The 22,579-nt window shown below is 37.3% G+C and overlaps 2 protein-coding genes across 2 annotated transcripts in view; both read left to right on the top strand.

Moving 5' to 3' along the window:
* Positions 1 to 7,126, top strand: part of LOC115927656 (MAM and LDL-receptor class A domain-containing protein 1-like) — a 37,820-nt gene extending 30,694 nt beyond the window's left edge. The window contains exons 22-30 of the mRNA XM_030993794.1: positions 613 to 747; positions 1,516 to 1,646; positions 2,264 to 2,375; positions 2,943 to 3,343; positions 3,692 to 3,782; positions 4,324 to 4,461; positions 5,207 to 5,407; positions 6,457 to 6,683; positions 7,079 to 7,126. Coding sequence (XP_030849654.1) covers positions 613 to 747; positions 1,516 to 1,646; positions 2,264 to 2,375; positions 2,943 to 3,343; positions 3,692 to 3,782; positions 4,324 to 4,461; positions 5,207 to 5,407; positions 6,457 to 6,683; positions 7,079 to 7,126 — 1,484 coding nt within the window. The remainder of the gene's footprint in view (positions 1 to 612; positions 748 to 1,515; positions 1,647 to 2,263; positions 2,376 to 2,942; positions 3,344 to 3,691; positions 3,783 to 4,323; positions 4,462 to 5,206; positions 5,408 to 6,456; positions 6,684 to 7,078) is intronic.
* A 1,112-nt stretch (positions 7,127 to 8,238) lies between these two features.
* Positions 8,239 to 22,579, top strand: part of LOC580670 (MAM and LDL-receptor class A domain-containing protein 2) — a 61,777-nt gene continuing 47,436 nt past the window's right edge. Inside the window, exons 1-19 of the mRNA XM_030993793.1 lie at positions 8,239 to 8,251; positions 8,503 to 8,633; positions 9,158 to 9,287; positions 9,796 to 9,948; positions 10,696 to 10,949; positions 11,831 to 11,921; positions 12,511 to 12,651; positions 13,788 to 14,044; positions 14,609 to 14,861; positions 15,466 to 15,725; positions 16,104 to 16,308; positions 16,885 to 17,022; positions 17,652 to 17,777; positions 18,407 to 18,537; positions 18,898 to 18,982; positions 19,503 to 19,622; positions 20,145 to 20,291; positions 21,337 to 21,608; positions 22,215 to 22,470. Coding sequence (XP_030849653.1) covers positions 8,239 to 8,251; positions 8,503 to 8,633; positions 9,158 to 9,287; positions 9,796 to 9,948; positions 10,696 to 10,949; positions 11,831 to 11,921; positions 12,511 to 12,651; positions 13,788 to 14,044; positions 14,609 to 14,861; positions 15,466 to 15,725; positions 16,104 to 16,308; positions 16,885 to 17,022; positions 17,652 to 17,777; positions 18,407 to 18,537; positions 18,898 to 18,982; positions 19,503 to 19,622; positions 20,145 to 20,291; positions 21,337 to 21,608; positions 22,215 to 22,470 — 3,163 coding nt within the window. The remainder of the gene's footprint in view (positions 8,252 to 8,502; positions 8,634 to 9,157; positions 9,288 to 9,795; positions 9,949 to 10,695; positions 10,950 to 11,830; positions 11,922 to 12,510; positions 12,652 to 13,787; positions 14,045 to 14,608; positions 14,862 to 15,465; positions 15,726 to 16,103; positions 16,309 to 16,884; positions 17,023 to 17,651; positions 17,778 to 18,406; positions 18,538 to 18,897; positions 18,983 to 19,502; positions 19,623 to 20,144; positions 20,292 to 21,336; positions 21,609 to 22,214; positions 22,471 to 22,579) is intronic.

Raw genomic sequence — 22,579 nt, 5'->3', positions numbered from 1 at the left:
TCACCAAAGTATTATTTAATATGCAATATTAATCTCAGTTTTACTATAGTTAGATATGTGTACGTTTGAAAATGTACACTTTTGCTTACAAAATGCTATTAAGATTGATCAATAACGTTCCGAGAAAATATAAACTTCTATAATGAAAAATACATCATAATGACAAAACCGTAAATCACGAAAAGAGCTAGGAGAAATTGTTTCAACTTTATGGAAAAGATTGCGCAATTGTTCTAATAAGACGCTACCCGTATCGGGTATTGCTTCAGGTATTATTCAGTAGATTTTTAATGTGATTAGTGATTGATCGATGATTAGTTTCCCTGACTGCTAAGCACGCATGTCTATGCTTGCAAGTTCACAACCAGGCTTTAAGTCCTCTCCGAAAGGCTTGATAATGAGGATAAATGCCTTGACAAAAAGCACGAGCTCATCGACTAGGTTTGGAACCTGGGTCCTCCCAGTTACGAGACCACTGCTCTACCACAGAGCTATCGCGCCTCCTTCATGTGTTCTCTCTCTCTCTCTCTATTTATCTCTCTCTCACTCTACCATCTCTCTCTATTTATCTCTCTATCTCTCTCTCTCTCTCTCTCATTCACATTTATACAGGCATGTATATGTACTTTGAGACGTCTGATCTGGGATCAGGTTCAGGAGACGGTGACTTTGCTTGGTTAGTCAGTGAGCATTTCCATGCTTCGTCGGGTTCTTGTGTATACTTTTGGTATCATATGTTCGGAACAGGTACGTATATTCAATTCAATTCAATTCATTTTTTGCCTCAAAAATCATAAAAACAGTAAAATGTATACAAAAATGCGAGAGAAAATCTAAATATTACATTACAAATAGGAATATGCAGTAAAGACCGTGAAGAGTATAATGTGGAGGGACGAGCAAGTTGGAATGCTTATCAAGGGCTATTCCCCAGCAAGAGTATAAATCTTCTGAAACTATTTAATTTAACTCATTTATTTATTTATTTATTATTTTATTTAATTGTTTTCAAAATCAATCGACACCACTTTCTAGAATTCATTAAAGTTCCATATGAGATAAGTGTAATAAAGTTGAATCCACAAATACTAAATGACAATAATTACGAAGCTTTCTTTGGATCAATGTTGCAATGATAGAAATAAATGCACATTCCACATAGAATAATATCACTGTGTCGATATTGAGATTCAAGTGGTTTATGTATTCAAACATAAATTTTGTTCCTAAATAATGTGATTTTTTTTAAAAACGAAATGACCAAATGATAATTAAATACTACTGTGTACAAAGCCTTTGAAAATGTATTCAAACACAAATTTTGTTCCTAAATAATGTGAAATTTAAAAAAACGAAATGACCAAATAATAATTAAAAACTACTGTGTACATAAAGCCTTTGAAAAGGCGTTTCTGTTATGCTTTGTATTCGATGTCAATCAACGTTGCGCACAATATTAACAGCCCCATAGGTTGAGAAACTGCATTAATCAAGGCAACTCTTTCATGTCAACAGGTATAGGTGATCTGAACGTTTATGTATTAGATTCTGCTGGCACTGCAACTCTGGTTTGGCAGATGACAGGGGACAAAGGAGATGTGTGGCTCAAAGGAGAAGCACAGGTCACCAGAAATGACGAATACCAGGTACCATATCACCATTCGTGTAGCCATTTCTTAAACTCATACTGGGGTAACCTATGAATAGCACTTCGAAACATTATAAACATTTAGTACTAAGCGCTATATAAATATTAGCTTCGTTATTATTAATATTAACAGTGGTAGTATTAGTATCATTATAATTATTGCTATGTTATTATTATCATCATCATTATTATTCAATAACCTTGCGGAACACTACAGAATTATGAGATACATGAACTACTCACACACAGGCGCATGCACGCACACCCGCAAACACACGCAAACACAGACACACCCTTGCACATAGGAATTAGCATTGATATGTTTGTAAAATAGCCTTTATATTCCCTGCATGAAGTCCACTAAACATCCGTTTGGTGATTTACCAATAAACAATTACATTTGAATATTAAGTTTGTTCCCATGAAATTGTACAAGACGGATCAATAAAGTCCTAGTTCTGTCGATGAGGAAGTATCATATCATGGAATCGATTATAAAGATGAATCTAGGAAAAAATGTAATTATGTATATATTATATATATATATATATATATATATTTAGAAAATTTATGTTCATCTAAATTGCTACATATTTTTATTTGATTTATGTTCAGATTGCCTTTGAAGCAGTATCGACTGGAGCTGTGAAGGGCGATATAGCTATAGATGACGTAGATATAGATCCATACTCATGTGGGGCTAGTCCTTCTACCATCCCTGTAGTGTGTAAGTATGAGTAATAATCATTGCTTTAGAATGTCCCGAGACGCTAATGATATGGCTAGGATGTAGCCAGGCGTCCTATATCGTTTTAAAAAGCTGTTTCATTTCCTACATTGATAGGAGGATGACGGCTTTCTTTAAAATGCTAAGAATTGATTTTTATTTCTGCTCACCTTTTGTTTTTCCATGAATGAAAAATAATTTTAATCTATTCTCTTCATTCATTGTCATTTTCTTTATTTCGGCACTCGAAAGTCTTCCTACGCGAACATTTTATTGTATTTCTCTTTATTTCGCCTTGATTATTTTTGTATTTATCTCTCTTTTCTCAAGTTTTGGGTTGTTACTGTGACTCGGGATATAAATCTTTGTTATTCAACTGTGTCACGCTTATAAAAAAAACTATTGTAGTCAAAATATCCAAGCAATGACAATGCAGATTAAACCTTAATACCTCTCAATCTTCATCAGATATAAAAACATTACATTTCTCTTGGGCATAAGAGAACATTTATTTAGATATAGTTCGTGCTAAGTATCCACGTTTATCTAACGGCGTTCTTCTTTTAGCAATGGACTGTACTTTTGAGCTGGACACGTGCTCCTACACGCAGTTCTGCACTGACGACGATTTTGATTGGGTGAGAAACCAGCAAGCCACGCCTAGTTTAGAAACAGGCCCCACCTACGACCACACCACCGGATCCGGCTGGTACATGTACATCGAAGCTTCCGGCTACGTCATTCCTGGTGACCGCGCCCACCTTCTAGGCCCCGCCCAGAACCCGACGGGAGACACGCCCAGATGTTTAGTGTTTTGGTTGCATATGTACGGACCGCACATCAACCGGTTTAACGCGTACCTAAAGAGGGAGGGGCAACAGGATGTGAGGATCTTTACCAAATATGGCTCGCAGGGGAGTGTCTGGTTTAAGGCACAGAAGGAGATTACGTCATCAGAAAACTGGAATGTAAGTACAGTGTAAGACTTACTTATTAATGCTGCCAGCCACCCATGCTGAAAAGTAACATTTAACGTGACATTTATGGTAGCCCAATTAAATCAATCTTCCCTTGATACTTTTTTAATAAACAGATCGCTGCATCTGCGGGAAGGTTGTCAGGCTACCCATATATAGATACATTTTTATTGACAAACATCAAAGCAGATGTATGTCCTTTATTCTTTGACATTAATGTTCGTGTCATGAAAATATGATTTGGATGTAATATGGCAACATTAATGCGAGTGTACATTTTTTGTTTCGTTGTTGATTTTGATTGTCTATTTTGTATTGTGTTCTTATATTTTGCCATAGATCATGTTTGAAGGTGTTGTTGGTGATAATTTCTTAGGAGACATAGCTCTTGACGACATTACGTTGTATGACGGAGCATGCCCACAAGAAGGTAACGGACACCAGTCTAACACTGTCTATATATGTATATATCTCCCTCTATAACACTTTTAATGATTTATTTGTTCTGCTTGTATTTACTTTTAAGTTTCTTTCACGTATCTTCCAGTTCTCTTTGTCTGTTAATTTTCCCACCAGTTCTGTATTTCTCTCTCTCTCTCTCTCTCTATAACACTCATCATATTACTTCATTTCCCCTCTCCTGTTCTTCCCAACTATGACATGTATAATAACCGTGTCTTCGGCTTTGTTTTCTTCTTATTTAAACTATTCGTCTCTGTTTTTATCTTTACAAAACACTTGCCTCTCTCAAGCCTCACCCCTTCTCTCTCAATCTCTCTCTCTCTCTCTCTCTCTCTCCCTCTCTCCCTGTCTCCCTCTTTCTATCTATCTAACTATCTATGTACGTATGTAGCTACCTACCTACCTACCGCTCTCTACTATATAGTACTAATCCATATTTATTGTACAATTGTAGGACATTTACAATAGATTAAAAGAAGCTTTAATCTATATCATCCATTATATTTCAGTAACCTGTGATTTTGAGCTGGACTTCTGTGGTTGGGCCCAGGACCAGACGGATGAATTTGATTGGACCAGGGATGCTGGAGGAACAGGATCTAGTAACACAGGACCAACTTACGACCATTCAACTGGCACAACAGAAGGTTAGTTTATTTAAAATATGGGTGAATTATCCTGGATGTAGGGTATACACAATGATTCTCAAAGAGGGTTATTGTTCAATTATACTGTTATGTATATACTTGTTATGTTGAACCATTATCTCGATGTAAGTATACAGTCATAATGAACGAGCTTCGCTTGAGTATGCAGAGTTTTATTTACAATCTTTATATTAATTAAATGTGCGTTCCTCAACGTCTAGGCATACTAATTAAAACAGTTGCCATCCATTAAAAGGCACACTGTCCTACTTGTAGCTACTTGCTCCCTCTATATAGACAACTTCCCCAATCGGTGCCTGTTGGTCCCCCAGGATCCTCTTTTTCTTATGTTAAATGAGAGCTGAGTTAATGAGATAGCCACCTGTCACAGTGACCTCGCTGGCTCGCTGCGTGGTCTAATCCCTTTTATCTGAAGTAGTAAAGCCTGCCTTTAAGGCTGTAATTCTTAAAAGGCCTTTCAATTTTCTTGATCAACTTTTTGATGAGTATTTATTTTCATTGGAATTACTGAAATGGTAGACAGGTTAAATGAATGTTATACATTAATAAATGTTGATTTTAATGGAATAAATAAAAATCAAATCAAATCAAATCAAAACAAATCAATTAAATAAACATTTTCAAATATTTCATTTCGTGTTTGTTTGCCTACACAAAACTGTCATCACCAATTTCCAACAGCAATTATTATGCCAATTAACATGTCTCATATCCTCCATTTCAGGTTTCTATGCCTTCACTGAGGTATCCTCACCCAGAGTACAGGGTGACCGAGCAAACCTCATCAGTCCCACGTACCTTGATACGCGTAGTGAATGCTTCCGGTTCTGGTATCATCTCCTGGGCAAGGCCATAGGTCAATTGACCGTCTACATTAAAGATGAGATCACGGGGTCAACGAGTGCTCCACTCTTTGATAAGTCAGGTCAGTTCTTGGAAATAGTGCTCTCATCGAGGAATAAACATTTCTAAAATACTAATTTGATTCTTTTTTATACTGTCTATTATTGGCTTACTTCAAACCATCGGGTCTTCGCGTCCGGTCAGGTGGTCACGACCTTTCGTAGAATTGCCATAGGATTCTCATAAAGTGTAGGGAATATTGTACTAGACCACTTGTACATGAGAGGGGTTTATTAAAACAAAAATTACCCCGACCTTTTGTGAATTAAGGGGCATGTTTCACAAAATGTCGGGTAACACGACCACCCGACCCTACGCGAAGATCCGATGAATCGGAATAAGCCCTTTTAATATTTCTCGTACACAATACTGAATGCCACAGGTGTAGATCAGTATTTTTACATTGATTACCTCGAAGAAGCTTTGAAATTGTCTGCACAACTGGGGGGTGTTTCACAAAGATCCTAAGTTGAACTTATCTCTAAGTTGGACTTAAACATTATGGAATGCCGTTAGCATCATTGAAAATATTTTGTAAAAGTTATTTAAAAGACATTAAATGTTGAGTCAAAACATTCATATTTTCAATTATCAAGGAGATTTTAATGTTATTGATGTGGAATTTATGAAAAGTCTAAAATACTTGAATTTTCGCTTTTGAATATATTTTATTTTGAGGCTACAAATGGCTCTTCATAATTTGTAAGTCTAACTTAGAGATAAGTTCAACTTAGGATCTTTGTGAAACACCCCCCTGGTCTGCCTTTTTACTATTCAATAAGAAAATGAAAAGTAGATGTCCTTTATTCAAACAACCACTAAATGAAAAACTGCGTTCTTTTCGCCCAAGCTTAACCTTGAAATATTTTCTTTCAAATACATTTTCCTTGAAATAGTAGGGCTCAAGTGATCAAAGATATTCAGTTTATTGCCCATTGTATGATATTAATCTGGTCGTTGTCTCATCTGAAAGTTGTCTAGATTCGATCTCTTTTATATATTTTCTTCTTAAGTATTAGGAAGTTAGTACGCCTCAAAAATATATTAATCTTTTTTGTTGGTGCCAAACAGGTCCTCCGTCAGATGCTTGGCGCTTTGCTCAAGTTGACATCTCATCTGCTCATCGCTACCGGATCATCATAGAGGGCGTCAGAGGGAGCGGTGTTCAGGGTGATATAGCTATTGACGATACTGAGGTCATCCCTGGTGCCTGTCCAAAGCAAGGTATTACAAATATTCCTATGAGTCATTCTTTGAATAGTTTAATTGGCAAAGTCATCGATCTTTCAACGACAATGGTAAATCGTTGCAATGGAGTGTACCAAAGATGAAAATGTTGCAAACGCCTACTATGAGCTTATTTATGGCGACTACCAAATTGGATCCTGTCATAATTTTTCGATAATTTATAATGTTATGCATATCTTTCTGACAAATTTATGGGAATGGAAAATATTGAATGATAGTTTGTTAAAATTGCTTAAAACTAAAATACCCCACCCGTAGGCATATTTGGGTGTAATCTGTAAAGAATAATAACAAACTGTTTCAAGGAAAAAAGTAAATCCCGCCCGCTGAAGATGAAAACAAAATACCTGCTTTATTACCTATAATGTTAAATGTGCTCGAATGGCAAACGGCGAAACAAGCTTGTTATGGAGGTGTCGTGGTATTTAATTGACTCTCAATCCAGGGGTTCAGCATCGAATCCCATCCCATCACTTCCTTGGCAAGACGTTAATCCACGTTCTCCACTCTTTACCCGGGTGTAAATGGGTACCTGGCAATCTTTGGGTAGTACTAATGACAGGGCCCTCAGGAAGAACAGCATTGACGCTTATGATGCTTCCCTGGGTAAACAATATCATTACTATTATTATTATGATTGTTATTATTTTGCTTTTGTTCATTATCCAACAGGTTCCTGCGACTTTGAGACCGGGCTGTGTGGCTGGTCACAAGAGATCCAGGATGATGACTGGGACTGGCTTAGGACCAGCGGGTCTACACCGAGTGGAGGAACAGGACCTAGCCAGGACCATACGACTGGCTCAGCTGCAGGTATACATCAACAGCTTGTATAGTTTTGAGCCGAAGGTTGTAAAGCGCTATTTCTGTTTTTTCTTATCGGTTTGTTTGTTTTAGCTGACAGCTAACCAAGAATGTGTGTGCTGGTCACTAAGAAACCAGGGGACCGACGACTTTAACTCCTCTCCAATAGACTTGGTAATGAGGATTAATGTGTTACCAAAAGTCACAAGCACATCGACTTTGTTTCGAACCGGGGACCTCCCGGTTAGGAGAATACTGCCCTATCACTGAGCCATCACGCCTCCTGTAATTTTATTTCTTGTTTTGTTTTTGTTGCAGTTGTTGATTTTTTTGTTGTCCTTCATTGTACTACTCATGTCAATTTACAGTTTGGACCTGTTAAAAATTACCTTCTGATGATACATACTTTTTGTTTTCAATACAATTTTTAAGAAAAAACTTAAACCTCTCTTTTCTCCTTTTCATTGTTAATCACCTGGGAAACCACAGCCCTGTTTTATAAAAACTTGTTACCAAGAAACAAGAATAACAATTACCGTTATTAGCTACTGAAACAATGGTATTTGATTGGCTGAGAGCAAAATTGTCAAAGAAATTTATAATTTTGGATTGATAACAAGTTTTATGAAACAAGGCCTAGATTCTGACAAGCGACCTTAATTGAGATTTAATTTGTCTTCAACAGGCTATTACGTATACTTTGAGACATCTCACCCAGCCATCCAGCCTGGGGAGAATGCCATCCTGAACAGTGAGCATTTCGACCCTACCGATGAGGGCTGTCTCACTATGTGGTATCATATGTTTGGCGCAGGTAAGATAAATATCATCTCTCTCTCTCTCTCTATCTCTCTCTTCGTAAAACAAGCAATATAGACCACTTCTAATAGACATGCGAGCACCCCATCCCGAGAAATTAAAAATATCAGTTTTTGCTATGTATGTAGGCCTAATCTTAATGATATTAACTTGCAACCAAACTGCGTACTTTGCAACACAAATATTTTGTTGCGATGTACGTTTTGTCGCAGGTAGGTTCTCTGAACTATTTTGTACTTTTTACAGGTGTTGGGGAGCTGAACGTGTATTCAGTGAACAACTCAGGATCACAGGCTGAGCTTTGGTCCAAGAGCGGTGACCAAGGAAATATCTGGCTAAGGGGACTGGTTCCTTTCACGAGCGATGCTGAATTCAGGGTAAAGATTTTTTTTGTAATCGATTATGATGATGATGGTGGCGGTTGTGTTTGCCTTAGTTGTTTTTGATGATGAGATATACCTTTAATAGGTGGTGATGAAATTAATATGATTGGATTACAAGTGGTAGTGATGATGATGATGATGATGGTGATGATTACAATGATTATGATGATGATGATGGTAATGACGATGATGATTATGATGATGATGATTATGAAGATGATGATGATGACGATGATGATTATGACGATGATGATGATTATGATGGTGATGATTATGACGATGATGATGGTGATGATGATGATAGTGATTATGACGATGATGAGGATGATTATGTCGAGTGTGATGTATTGCTGATTATCATTAATTTGTTCACATTATTATGATGTAAAGTAATAATGTTGGTATTTGTTGTGATGACACCTTTGATTGTGAAAGTGGAATTGCGAGAGTCCGGTACAAAACTCGTTCATGTAGATACACTGTCTGATATTGATGTTCTCTTTATATATGCATTACAGATCCAAATTGAAGCAATTTTCTTGATCGACTTTAATGGCGATATTGCCATCGATGACGTGGATATAGAAATGGTTCCTTGCTCACAACTTACCACAGCAGCACCCATTCAAAGCACTACACCAACCCCAGGTATTGTGTTTGTACACCAGTCTATTGTAATCTAGAAGTCATCCACAGAAGCAAAAAGTCTATAAATTGAATATTTTCCCTGGGGAAAAAGGGGGGGGGGGAATTTACAGCTACTTGGTTTTTCAAGTTTGGTCTGTCAAAAGTAGTAATAATAGTTTTAAAATGCCCGTTCAAAGACAATCACAAGTATGGCAAAGAACGTTTCTCTAGAAACTGGTAAGCTAACAGATGGCCATCGTAAAAGTTTTAGGTCAACTACATATCGGGTGATTTATAAAAATACGAATAAAACCACCTCCATATATTTTGTTAAACTGGTAACATTGTTTATAAACAATGCCTTTAATGTTCTGTTTGACATAAGAAGTATATACATTATTCATGTTCATTCGTTTATCTATTTAGTATAATGACTTCCGTTGACCTGTCGTTTTATAAAAATAAATAGATTTTAATTCAATTCATTAAACCTTTTTCCCGTTCTCTCTCTTTACCTCTTCCCATCAAGCTCCTGTCATATCTGTGTGCACGTTTGAGACGGACCTGTGTGATTTCAGCCAGGATGATACAGATGATGATTTCGATTGGATACGGGCCTCTGGGTCCACGCCCACTGCAGGAACTGGACCGCAAGTAGACCACACCCTAACTAACACAAACGGTAAGTTGAATTCCTTCTCGCTAAATAATCCATATTAATTTTAAGTTCAATTAATCTCTTCTCTGTTTTGACCTACAACATTGAAATGCAAGGCAGTATCGATAGGATAATGGCTATTCATAATTATGCATGTAACGCTTTACACTTAAATGTATCGTTGTCCTTAAAAACAAAGAACATAGGGAAATATTGAAACTAGATAAGTGAAAAACATAAATTTCCAGTCACCTGTTAATGTAGATAGAGCATATCAAATTTTGCATATAATTGTGTTCACAGTAACTGCACAACAAAATCTGGCTGATTCACAGTCTGCATGTGAAGACGATCATATCTGTTTCTCTGTTATTCGTGTGAAAGAAAAAGTTTTATTTTTTTCTTCAAATAAAGTCTTTATCCAATTTTTATCAAAGAATAAACACGGGATAAGCAAATGAAGAAAAAAAAAAGTTGGATACATACGTTTGACAAATGTGGGTAAAATTAAAAACAAAATTATAATATTTAGATAAATCGGACATGCATGCCTCCATTTATCAAGAAATTGAACAAACCTCGTTTGTTGTGTATAAATTGTTTTTTTTTTTACTTCGAAAGGATGTTTTAATTTCTTTTGAAAACATAACAAACAAAACTTCTCTTCAATCATCTAGTTGAAAAAATATTATATTTTGCAATAAAAAAAACGAAATTAAAAGTGTCATCAACACAAATTAATTTCCTTTTAAAATTTGTATTCAAAATAAGGATATTACGTCTACGTGAAGGCTGATGGCCAGCTCCTAGGTGAGCACGGGTCACTGTTGTCCGTTCCAATGGCAACTGGCTCCAGCGGACTGTGTGTCACGTGGTGGTATCACATGAACGGCCCGGATGTGAATCGGTTGGAGGTCTACGCCCAGAGAAGCGGGGGCGGCGGTGATGAGATGGTATGGACGCGGGATGGAGACCAAGGCAGTGAGTGGATGATGGCACAGATCCACGTGACTGGTGACTTTACAGTAAGTGATTGCTTGCTATCAATGTTGTTATGTTATTCTTTATTGTTGTTGGTATTGTTTGAATTAGTCATCCGAACAGAATTCACGACAACTGATAATTATGGACAAATGTTATATGGATGTAAAGATTTTTTCTTGAAAAACACGAATATTTTGCGGAAAAATAATATAGATATCATGGAAAGGCATAAAATGCAATGCTGTGGCTAGCTGTGTCTTACATGTGACGTCACAAATCTTGACGCTCTACAGAGGACCACTGAAGGCAAACAATCTGGATCTCAAAATTAACATTTTTGAGAGTTGATTACTGCAGACCTCAATCGTAATTTGAAGAGGGAAGTTGTTATTTTTTATTAGGAAGGGGTCCCATTGCAATAATATGAATTTCGCATCAATTAAAAAACATTTTTGAGTTTTCGGACGATTACTTTAACACGCTTAAAAAGACTTTCGATTTATATACACATATTTATATCCCATAAAAACATCGTGTCCGAATTACGTAAGACATTATTGTAATGTTCGCACTTTTCAAAAGGTAACACACAATGGTATTCCAACTGCCTAAGGGATACAAGGGTATATCCCACGACTCGTGCGGACTCGTAAACTATATCAAATATTCTCAAATGTTCTCAATCACGTAATAATTACTCACTTATTAAACACTCAGTCTATTATAACTTGAATTTATATTATCAAGTTATCCCTGACTCATCAAAACAATTTATGAAATATATCAAATATTCTCAATTGTTCTCAACATGTTAAAACTAGTAATTTACTAGTATTAAACATTCAGTGTATTATAACTTGAATTCAGATTATCAAGTTATCCCCGACTCATTAGGTCAATTTGTGTTTATATATCCTTACAGGCAAAGTTTACAGGAGTGGTTGGGAACGGAGTAAGAGGAGACATCGCTCTCGATGACGTCACATTCAGCAGTGGACAATGTCCACCGTCAAGTAAGTCCATCATTTTGCTCCACAAATTTAATTTCATTCCCTCCCCCTTCCTTCTGTTAGCTGATTTTGAATCCCTTATTATCTTTATTTGCAATCTACAATATATAGTTATTGTATTCAATGAAATATCATTTCATATTCTTTCCCAAATAATTTGTTATTTAGAATATTCTTTTCGAGACCATGATATACTGTATTGATATTTCGTATGTCAGTAGCGTAGCTGTTTCACATACTAACTGTGTTTTTTGAATGGGTAACATAATATACTCAGTATATGACAGCATTAATCATTCCAAGATATGCTTATGCTTGGTCTTCTTTCTGCCACCCTAATTAGTTGTATGTTTTGTAAACTCCGTGGGTTTCTGTTTTCCTATATGTAGTATTTAACATTCGTTAACAGTTTAGAGGAGTTGTATGGTTTTAAAGATATTGAACTATGTTCAAATAGTTATCGTAAAAATAAGTTTGATTAAAGAAATTACTAAGAAACTAACTACTCTTTAAAATGCTTGATGTTTAATATTGCATATTCCCATTACTTTATAAGCTTTGAATGTATTTTTAATATAATTTTGATGTGTAGCATCGTGTGATTTCGAGCATGGAGACCTATGTGGATTCCAGCAGGATGTGACAGATGACGGAGACTGGACGCTGGCCACCGGTGCATCGACCACCCTGGTCTACGGACCCGACGTGGACAATACATACCAAAGTGCACAAGGTGAGAGTTAATGATGTTGATGTTGATGATGATGAGGATGATCATGATGAGGAGAACGGTGATGGTAATGATAATGATCTATGTGATCTACTCCCTGTGAGACTGCACATTTTGTGTCCTATTTTCATATATTGGTATTTGTATATAAGCGCTATGGTACTGATTGTTTTTAGCGCTCATAAATATTCGATATTACTATTATTACTAATGATAATGGTGGTTGTAATGCTAAATAATTGGGTTGTTTACCCAGTGTAGCCTGCAATTCCTGTATACCCTGCAATTATAGTTACCCCAACAATTACCAAATATCCGTTTACACCTGGGTGGAAAGTGGCATTTGTGGATTAATGTCTTGCCTATAGACGTTTGTGCCGAGTCGGGATTAGAACCCTCAACCAATGGATTGAGGGTCAAGTGAATAAACCACTATACCAGGACATATGATGAAGATGGTCTTAGGGATTGTTTGTTTGTTTGTTTTATTTCCGAAAATCATCATTTAAAAAAACAACACAATATAACAAAATCAAAGACTTATAATAGAGTGATAAAACGGTTGGATAGTCCATTTCAGAGCCATAAGCCTATTATGGCTCTGTTCCTCCATGGAGTACAATGGATGAACGGATGATGATGATGAGGAGGAGGAGGAGGAAGAAGAGGAGGAGGAGGAGGATTATGATGATGATGAGGATGATGGTGGGGATGATGATTCACATTATTTATATTTCTGTTTAAAAACATCCAAATGCGCTTTCAAAGGTTGTACGATACTTGATAATGTGACTATTGCTCCCAGCAGATTCCTACTCAAACTGAAAATCCTAATTTCAACCCTTTACCAGTTGTTTTACCTAGCCCCAACCCTCATCCTAAACCTTAACTAGAACACCAATGTGCCCCTAACCTTAACCCTGTAATTTAACCTCAGACCAAATTTTGCAAAAGCAGTATAAATGTAGCAAATGTAGGAGCACATGGTTATCAAAATGGGGATAACGTTTACAATGATGATAATGATAATGATGACGGTGTCAGTAGTGGTTACGATGGTAAGGATGATGATATTGATGGTTATCACCCTACTTTGAGGTAAACAAATAACCGTTCTATCTTTACTTTCTTCCCGACAGGAAATTTCTTGTACGTCGACAACATCCAGAACGCTCCAAACGACAAGGTCCGTCTAATTTCCCCCATTTACCCTTCAACCTATCAACGCTGCATCCGCTTCTGGTTCTACCATGCTGGTACTGTCGCTTCAGATCTACGGGTATCTCTTAACGTTGGTGGCGTCCCAGTACAGTATCTGGTGGACGGCGGTGTGCCTCTGATGGGCAATCTTTGGACAGTCCTGGAGGCATCGTTCTCAAGCGCGCTAGACTATACGGTAAAAAATGAACGTGTATTATCCTATCAAAGTATTACAATATCTATTTTGATATCAAAATCACCTACTCGATGAAAAAGCAATTCTATTTTGCAGGTCGCTGTAATCATAACTGTGTTTTTATTACATAAAGTAATAACAACATGTAATTTATAACTCGGTATCACCAATATTGATGTCATTAATGGTAAGAGATTTACTCTTTCTCAAAATAGAAAACAAAGTTCAGAATCATATTATGAATATCAAAACCAGAATGCGCTATTTACTATAGAAAAATCGAAATATTACTCAATGTTAAAATTGCTCCCGTGATTATTTGCATATGCAAAACGAGTAGAAATGCCTGTAGGTCTATCACACATTGCTACATCACGTTTTAAGAAACTACATTCTACGAATATATTACTATGTATATTATTTTCTTTTCTTCATTTGCTCGAAGATCTGGGCAACTGTGTATAAAACTGGACCCTGGTAAATTTCTTTTATATGACCAACTTAAATATATATATATTTGTTTTACAATCCAAACGCTCTTTCTCTCTCTCTCTTTCTCTCAAGATCGTCTTTGAAGCCACTGTGAGCCAAGATGGTATCCTAGCCCTCGATGACCTTGACCTCACCAAGGACACATGCTCTCCTTCCGGGTCATGCGATTTCGAATCGGACACGTGCACATACGTCAATATACCATCCAACTGGCTTGGCCTCCAAGGGACAAACATAGACCAGTTTGATTGGTTACGTCATAGTGGATCAACGCTTTCGTCAGGGACGGGTCCTTCGAAGGACCATACGTTGGGGACTCCCCTAGGTAACCCTTAAACGATAGCAAATACTTTCTGAGAAATCAACTTGACCTTTGACTTCTGAATTTGCATAAAATCATGGCATATGTCATTGTGGTTTTCACACATGGGTATGGAATTGATCTGGTTGAATTTGTCAACGTCTTTGCTACCGTGATTTTCCATCGACTGTATTTAATTCTAAATTCATTTCAGTTATTTCAATGTTGCTACTAGCAGTATTCTAAAATTGATTTTTGAAAAGGATTTACCAACGCTTTTTTTTACCGTTTAATGATGATATTCTACATTTAAATTCTATTGTATTTAAGCTAGCTGCATATGAAAGCAATACCTATTTCATAGAAATAGTATAATAATAGAGATTGCTTCATTATTATATTATTGCACCATGTGAGAGGGGTAGGATTGGGGAGTCCTGAAAAGGACTGTTGGTAATCATCCCTCTCTGACATGGTGCAACCGTAAGCCTACTGTATAAACAAAGTCTTACAATGAACGAACAACAACATCTCGAACCCGAAACACCGATAATGAATCTACTGCCTTATACTGCTGAACTGACACACCTCCTTTGATGTATCTCCCAATTCGATTTCCTCACCACAGGATACTACATGTATATCGACTCCGCCCAACCCCGTCTGGCAGATGACAGCGCCCTCTTCATGTCCGAGACCATCTTCACCCAGGGTGACATGTGCCTATCCTTCTGGTATCATCTCTATGGGACCGGGGCCTTGACGGCCTGGGTGAGGGCGGGATACGACCTGAGTGACTGGAGCAGTGTCTGGACACTCTCGTTAGACCAGGGGGACACGTGGAACCACGCCCTTGTGACCTTGGTAGACCAAGGCGGTAGTTATGAGGTAAATTGCAATCCAACACTTTATCTCTTTCCTAATCAGAGACTTTGAAACGATTGGTTTCAACCGTTTATTCCGAACCAAATATTGTTTTAGGTTCCCGGATCATATCCTTGCCGCAGTATGCTAAAATTAGTTGGCAAAACATTAATCTACATTTGCCACACTCAACCCAGGTGTAATGAGTGGGTATCTGGTAAGAAGTGTTCATTGGACGCCTTACACGACTGCAGAATATAAAGAAAGGTATAGGCCCTATCTATATCATTTGTAAGCACATAAAGACATTATTATCAGAATGTGCTATGTGCCCATCAAGAACAGTATATGATTATCAATAATGTCAATTTTCATTCACATCTACTTGTCTTTTCTGACTAGATCATCTTTGAAGGAAAGGTTGGAGCGCCCTCTACCAGTGACATCGGATTGGATGATATTAGTCTGTACCAGGGGGCTTGTTCAGCCCCCACACCGACCCCGCCCTGTCAGTTCTACTGCTCCAATGGGGGCTGTCTGACGGATGCAGCACAGGTCTGCAACTTCCAGGACGATTGCGGGGATGGTAGTGATGAAATGAACTGTGGTAGGTTGGAGTGGTGGCGGTGATGGTGGTGATGGTGGTGATGGTGGTGGTGGTGGCGATAGTTTTACTGGTGGTCTTGAGGGTTAATGGTATACAGCTCTGTTGGTATTTCTCTAATTGAACTGTCCTAATGAAGCATGAGTGCACGTTGTACCTTGTAACTGCTTATAACCAGTGCATGTTGATAGGCAATAAAATATGGGTGCTCTATGAATTATCATATTTTCATTATTAGACGTAATTGCCCCCCCCCCCCCCAACAAAAAAAAGAAATTTGTTCTCTTTCTCCTTCAGTCTCTGTCTCTGTGTGTGTGTCTCTCTCTCCCTCTAATTCTCCTCCTCCCCCTCTATCTCTCTGTATCTCTCTGTATCTCTCTATATCTGTATATATATATATATATATATATATATCTACCCCTATCTCTCTCGCTATCGCTCTCCTTCTCTCTCGCTCTTCCGCTCTCTCTCTCTCGTTCTCTCTATCTTATCCCCTCTCACCCTCTCTCCCTCTCTCCTTCCCTCTCTCCCTCTCTCTCTTTATGGTGAATGAGACATTTAATCTGTTTCGTTTTGCAGGACCATGTGACTTTGAGTCTGGACTATGTAACTATACGGACGTTAGTGATGGTAGCTTTGAATGGAAGATCGGCTCTGATGCCACACCGACCGATAACACTGGCCCATCTTATGACCACACACTTGGAACCTCACTCGGTAGGAAAAAAGTTATAACATTCTTATTAAAGTTAAGTTTGTATCCATTTTCAATAAGAATGTTAAAGTAATGACACATAAAACATTTGTATATACTTTAAATAACATTTCACACTGTCATTTGGAAGTCACTATGATAATCGTCTACCTCATCATCTTTGATACAAGTATTGTGCGGGTAATAATGATATAATATTTGAATATACGGTATGCCAGTACAGTATTCGAACAGAGAACACATTCGAATGAGTTGATAAGTAATAAATAGCCAATGTCAATATTGGATGACACAGAGAACCAAATAAATGTGTTTCATAGACTTTGTTGTAAACGAGATACCAATGTTCAGCTCAACTGTTTTTGCTTTTTGTAATCCTTTTTTTTAAAAACTTTTGTATTATTATTATTATTTATTCCTTTTTTTTTGGGGGGGGGGCTTCGTTTTTCTTTTTCTGTTTGTGTAGTTTTTGCTGTGAGTATATAAAAAAAGAGTATACATCTTGTTTTTGTTTTTTTAATCATACTATTGGTTAAACATTTTAAAAGTAACGATTCCGCATGGCACAATAATAAATAAGTCAGATACTTTTCTATTATACCTCATTGTCTTGGTTTCATATTCTGTGCAGGTCATTATTTATACGTGGACTCAAGCCAGGGATCCGGATATAGTAGAGCATCCCTGATGTCCCCTGAGCTACATGATGCGAGCCCGTCTTGTCTGATGGAGATATGGGTTCATCTATATGGAACGGGTAAGATGGGGAAATGATGAGGAAGAGGAGAAGGAAGAGAAGGGAGGAGAAGGGAGGAGAAGGGAGGAGAAGGGAGGTGCTGATGATGATGATGATAATGATTAAATGATATTAATCACTTTCATAATAGAGATATAATGATAATGCGAATGATGTTTTTGAAAACGGTAATGCTATTAACGAAGATGACTTTAATAGTAAAGATAACAATTACGAGGATTATGATTATGATTTAAAATGTATATATAAAATAGCTATAATTATGACAATTTTGCTGATTAGAACATAAACATGATAAAAGGTGCCTCCACAATTTACGGAAGAATATAATATTTTGTCTGTTTATGTAGAGTGAGGAATACACAAATTATAAACGTATTGTTGCTAATGATGATCATCAACATAAATGTTTAAAGAAAGTACACATATGAATATCATAACTGAAAACTAATGCTAACCAGGAGAAAATGTGAGACTGCAATGACGGTAATAAAAAGGCGATAAAACTAATCAAAGTTCCTCACAACATTCATAACCTTGATATAACACGACAGGAAAATGATTATATTTCACTGTCTCATACTCCTAAGAAATGTTCCTTAAAAATGATGTTCTCTTGAATTTTGCAGATGTTGGGAGCCTTGGTGTGTTTTTGAAGTCGGGTCTTTCGAAGACTCTCCTCATTTATCTATCTGAGGATCTTGGAAACCAATGGACTAAAATCGAACTCGGAATCGGAAGAGTTCGAGGTGCATTCCAGGTTGGTAATACAAAAAACTAGAAAAGGTCACTCGTGAAGGTCATAACATTTAAAGTTTGTGATCTCCATTTCAAGCCAGTATCAAAAGTCATGTAAAGAACAATATAAATATAAATAAACAAATGGACCCATTGCCCCCATGGACCCTTGAACATATCTTTGACAATATGACTATATTATACGTAAGATGACTTACTTTGTATAAAGTTGTATAAATATTGAATTCTTTCATTTTGAAAGAAATAATATCATCTCGATTTAAAAAAGGACGGCTTACATTTTTAACAATTGGATATTACATGAAATGCCTATTTATTTTCAAACACGTCTAATTATAATCTTTCTTTTTTGCTTCTATAGATCCAGTATGATGCAACCCGTTCATTTGATGTCTATGGTGATATTGCACTCGATGATATCACTTTCATAGGATGTGGATTCCCAGGTAAGTAGAACAAATATGTTCCTTTTTTCTCAGCCTTGTTATTTCTCCTCCCCCTCCTCATCTTCCTTAATTTCCCTCTGCTGCTGCTCCTCCTCCTCCTGTCCCCTCCCCTCCTCCTCCCCTCCTCCTCCTCCTCCTCCTCCTCCTCTCCTATCCTCTCCTCTTTGTCCTCTTTTTCACCTCGTCCAAAATGTCTTCCTACGTCCGTTATGATTCCTTTTTTAATTTTTGTCCTCGTTATCCTTATCTTCTTCTCAATATTTCTCTCTTTTTTCAATCTCCTCTTACTTTTTTGCTGTGTCATTTCATTCTCAGCTTGGATTTTTAAAGACTTCTTTTCAGCTTTCCACTGTTCTTGACAAAAATACTGCCTTGTTGCTTTTGTAATCACGATCATTTATAGGAAGATTGAAATGGCATTTCTTAATTTGCGCTTATTTCTGAAGGCCTACTGTAATTATTGAGCAACTATTTCAAAACCTTATTTGTGATTGTTGACCCTTTAATTAATATTACACAGCTCCATCGGCACCCTGTAGCAGCTCAAACTTCCAGTGTGCCAATCAGGTTTGCATCGATTCTTCACGTGTATGTGACCTCACGGATGATTGCGGTGACCTTTCAGATGAATCTCAATGTGGTAAGATGTCATAATATATTATTAATTACCATGAAATAATAAATTATACAATTATAAATGGAAGATAATGGCTGTATCTACAACTTAATTAATACATGAACTGCTTTATCTATTAGTACATAGTGCATATTGCATTTAGTATTCACTTAGATGTTTTTCAATTCCATTGACAATTTATATTTCTATTTACTAAAAAAAGCATATTCATGGTTATTACACTGACATTTCATTTTTGTGATGACATTCATTAATTCATCTAAACAGATCAAGCATTGGCTGCATTAGAATGTTGTTATTTTTTCCAAACATTATATATCATGAACTACAAACTGGAAGATGTTTTTTCAGTTATCTTAACATAATATGTTGATCCATTTCCTTAGATAGGTAAAGATAGCCTGTGAGAATATTTGAGTAGCCAAATTACCCTTTATTGGCAAAAAGTGAGAAATTGAATAACAATTTACTTTAAAATAGTTTGTATTCATTATAAATCGAACTTTCCTGTAATTCTCCCCATAGAGTCGTACGATCAGTGTGATTTTGAGACCGGTATCTGCAGCTGGGAGCAGTTACGTAATGATGAGCTTGATTGGTTCCGGTTTGCTGGTATCACACCCAGTTCCTGGACCGGACCAACTAGAGACCACACTACCGGACTTGAAACAGGTTAGTAGGTGCGGATAGCTCAGTTGGTAGAGAAGTGGTCTCGTAATCCGGCGACCCGGGCTCGAAACCAAGGCGATGCGCTAATGCTCTTTGGTAAGGCATTAGTCCTCATTGTCAGGTCTTTCGGAGAGAACCTAAAGCCGTCGGTCCTCTGGTTGCTTGTTAACAAGCATTTATGATTCTTAGCAGTCAGACAAAATAACCATCACTACACACACTAGAGTAAGGTGGACAAAAATGGTATTGATTCTGGTAATGGTAATGATGATATTGGTGATGATGGTGATGATGATAGTGATGGCAATGGTGGTGGTTGTGATGGAGGTGATGATGGTGATGGCGGTAATGATGATAGTTTAATGAAAAGGATGGTCGGGTGGAGGAAATGTAAATGGTGTTGATATTGGTGATGAGGGTGATGATGATAGTTATGAGAATGACGGTTTTTATGATGATGCTGATGATTTTAACGGTTTTGTTGATGATGATGGCGATGATGATGAATAGATCTTGCAGATCATGATGATCATGATGATGGCGGGGGTGATGGTGATTAATATGATCGTGATGACTATGATATCCACGATGATGGTGGTTGTAATGATGATGAGGTTGGTGCTGCTGATGATGGTGATGACCATGATGATGGTGGTGGTATTGGAGATGAAAGTCTTGATCGAGAATGATGATCATGATAGTGGCAATAATAGTGGTAATTCTGACGGTGATGATTATAATGATGATCGTGGTGATATTATTGTACAAATGCAAGTAGATCTTTTTAGATATTTATGCAAAAAATACAATCCTTCTCGAGAAATTGACCAACAAAGGTAGCCTTTTTACAAAGCCTACAAGCTATGTTTTTTTTAATATTTAGGCTCCCCACATTGTTATTGTATTACCTTGCTTGTGAAATCTATATATTTCGAAACTTCGTACTTATTTTCCGTACATTAAACTTCATTTCAAATCTTTAATTATTTTGTAATCTACGTAAACTTCAACAATAATGACAAATATCATTACAACAACCTCACTTCAGGTACCTACCTGTATATCGAGACCTCCAACGGCAAGCTGGGCGACAGAGCCCGCCTGGGCAGCCCCGTGCTTCTACCAATCCCGCAAGGGTCTGCCACACGATGCGAGCTACGATTTTATTACCATATGTTCGGCGAAAACATTAACACGTTGACTGTGTACACGAGGGAGATTGTTAACGGGCCGCTGACGGTGCTCTGGCAGAGGAGCGGGGAGATCGGGGACTATTACGAGAGAGCAGATATCGTGCTGGCAAATCGGAATCCCTTCCAGGTAAAAATAGAGGTTGCGCAGAAGTACCTGTCTTCGGTGTGGGGTAGAGGGGGGTATTGATATAAACAGTAAAAATATAATGGGTGTCATATTGTTGTAGAAAAATTATTATCAGTTAATTAATTCTATGACAAATATAATCTATACCCAGAAAACGACACATAATCCATTAAAATAAAGAGAAGATTTACATTTTAAATTGGAATATATAAGTAACATCTGGTCAACATGGACGTTAAGAACATATTACAATTTATAGTAAATATCCTTTTTCAGGTCACTCCTAACCAATGCTTACATTTTTAATATAACTTTGTATGTCTCTTTTAATAGTGCGCATGTGTCTTCTTTGCAAGAAGGAGGCCTAAGCCTAACCACATTCTTCTATTTACAATGTCTATAAAGAAATCAAGATATTTCAATTGTTTTCTTTGTCACCTTCTGAAAAACTCAAACATAACAATCACTTATCCCATAACGTGAATATGGTTTATATTTATATGCAATACAATACGGTATTGCAAATATTTCCTGGTCATGTTTATAATTCCAACCGATATGTCACTCACTTGTCTTTGGTTCTTCGTGTTATTGTTTTTCTCGCAGGTAATCATCGAAGCTACACGAGGTGACGATGTCCGTGGCGACATCGCCATTGACGACACAAGCTTCAGCTCCGCCTGTCAATTCAGCTCTAACCCCCTCCCCGACGTGACTACCCCAGCCCCTACCGTCCCACTGACAACCCTGCCTGCATGTGATCCCAACTCGTACCAGTGTAAGAATGGTAGCTGTATTGATAAAAACCTGAGATGTGATGGGACACCAGACTGCCCGGAGAATGAGGATGAAATGAATTGCGGTGAGAATATCCCCAGTTTTTATTGAAGTAAAAGTAACGCTCTGATTTTTCTCTGGCGCCATTTCTTCCACAATAATTCCATCAAAGTTTATCCTGCAGGGTTGAGGCT

This window comes from Strongylocentrotus purpuratus, unplaced genomic scaffold (genome assembly GCF_000002235.5).
Source record: "Strongylocentrotus purpuratus isolate Spur 01 unplaced genomic scaffold, Spur_5.0 spur5_scaffold_20, whole genome shotgun sequence".
Lineage (NCBI taxonomy): Eukaryota > Metazoa > Echinodermata > Echinoidea > Camarodonta > Strongylocentrotidae > Strongylocentrotus > Strongylocentrotus purpuratus.
This window is presented reverse-complemented; position numbering and strand designations above follow the sequence as displayed.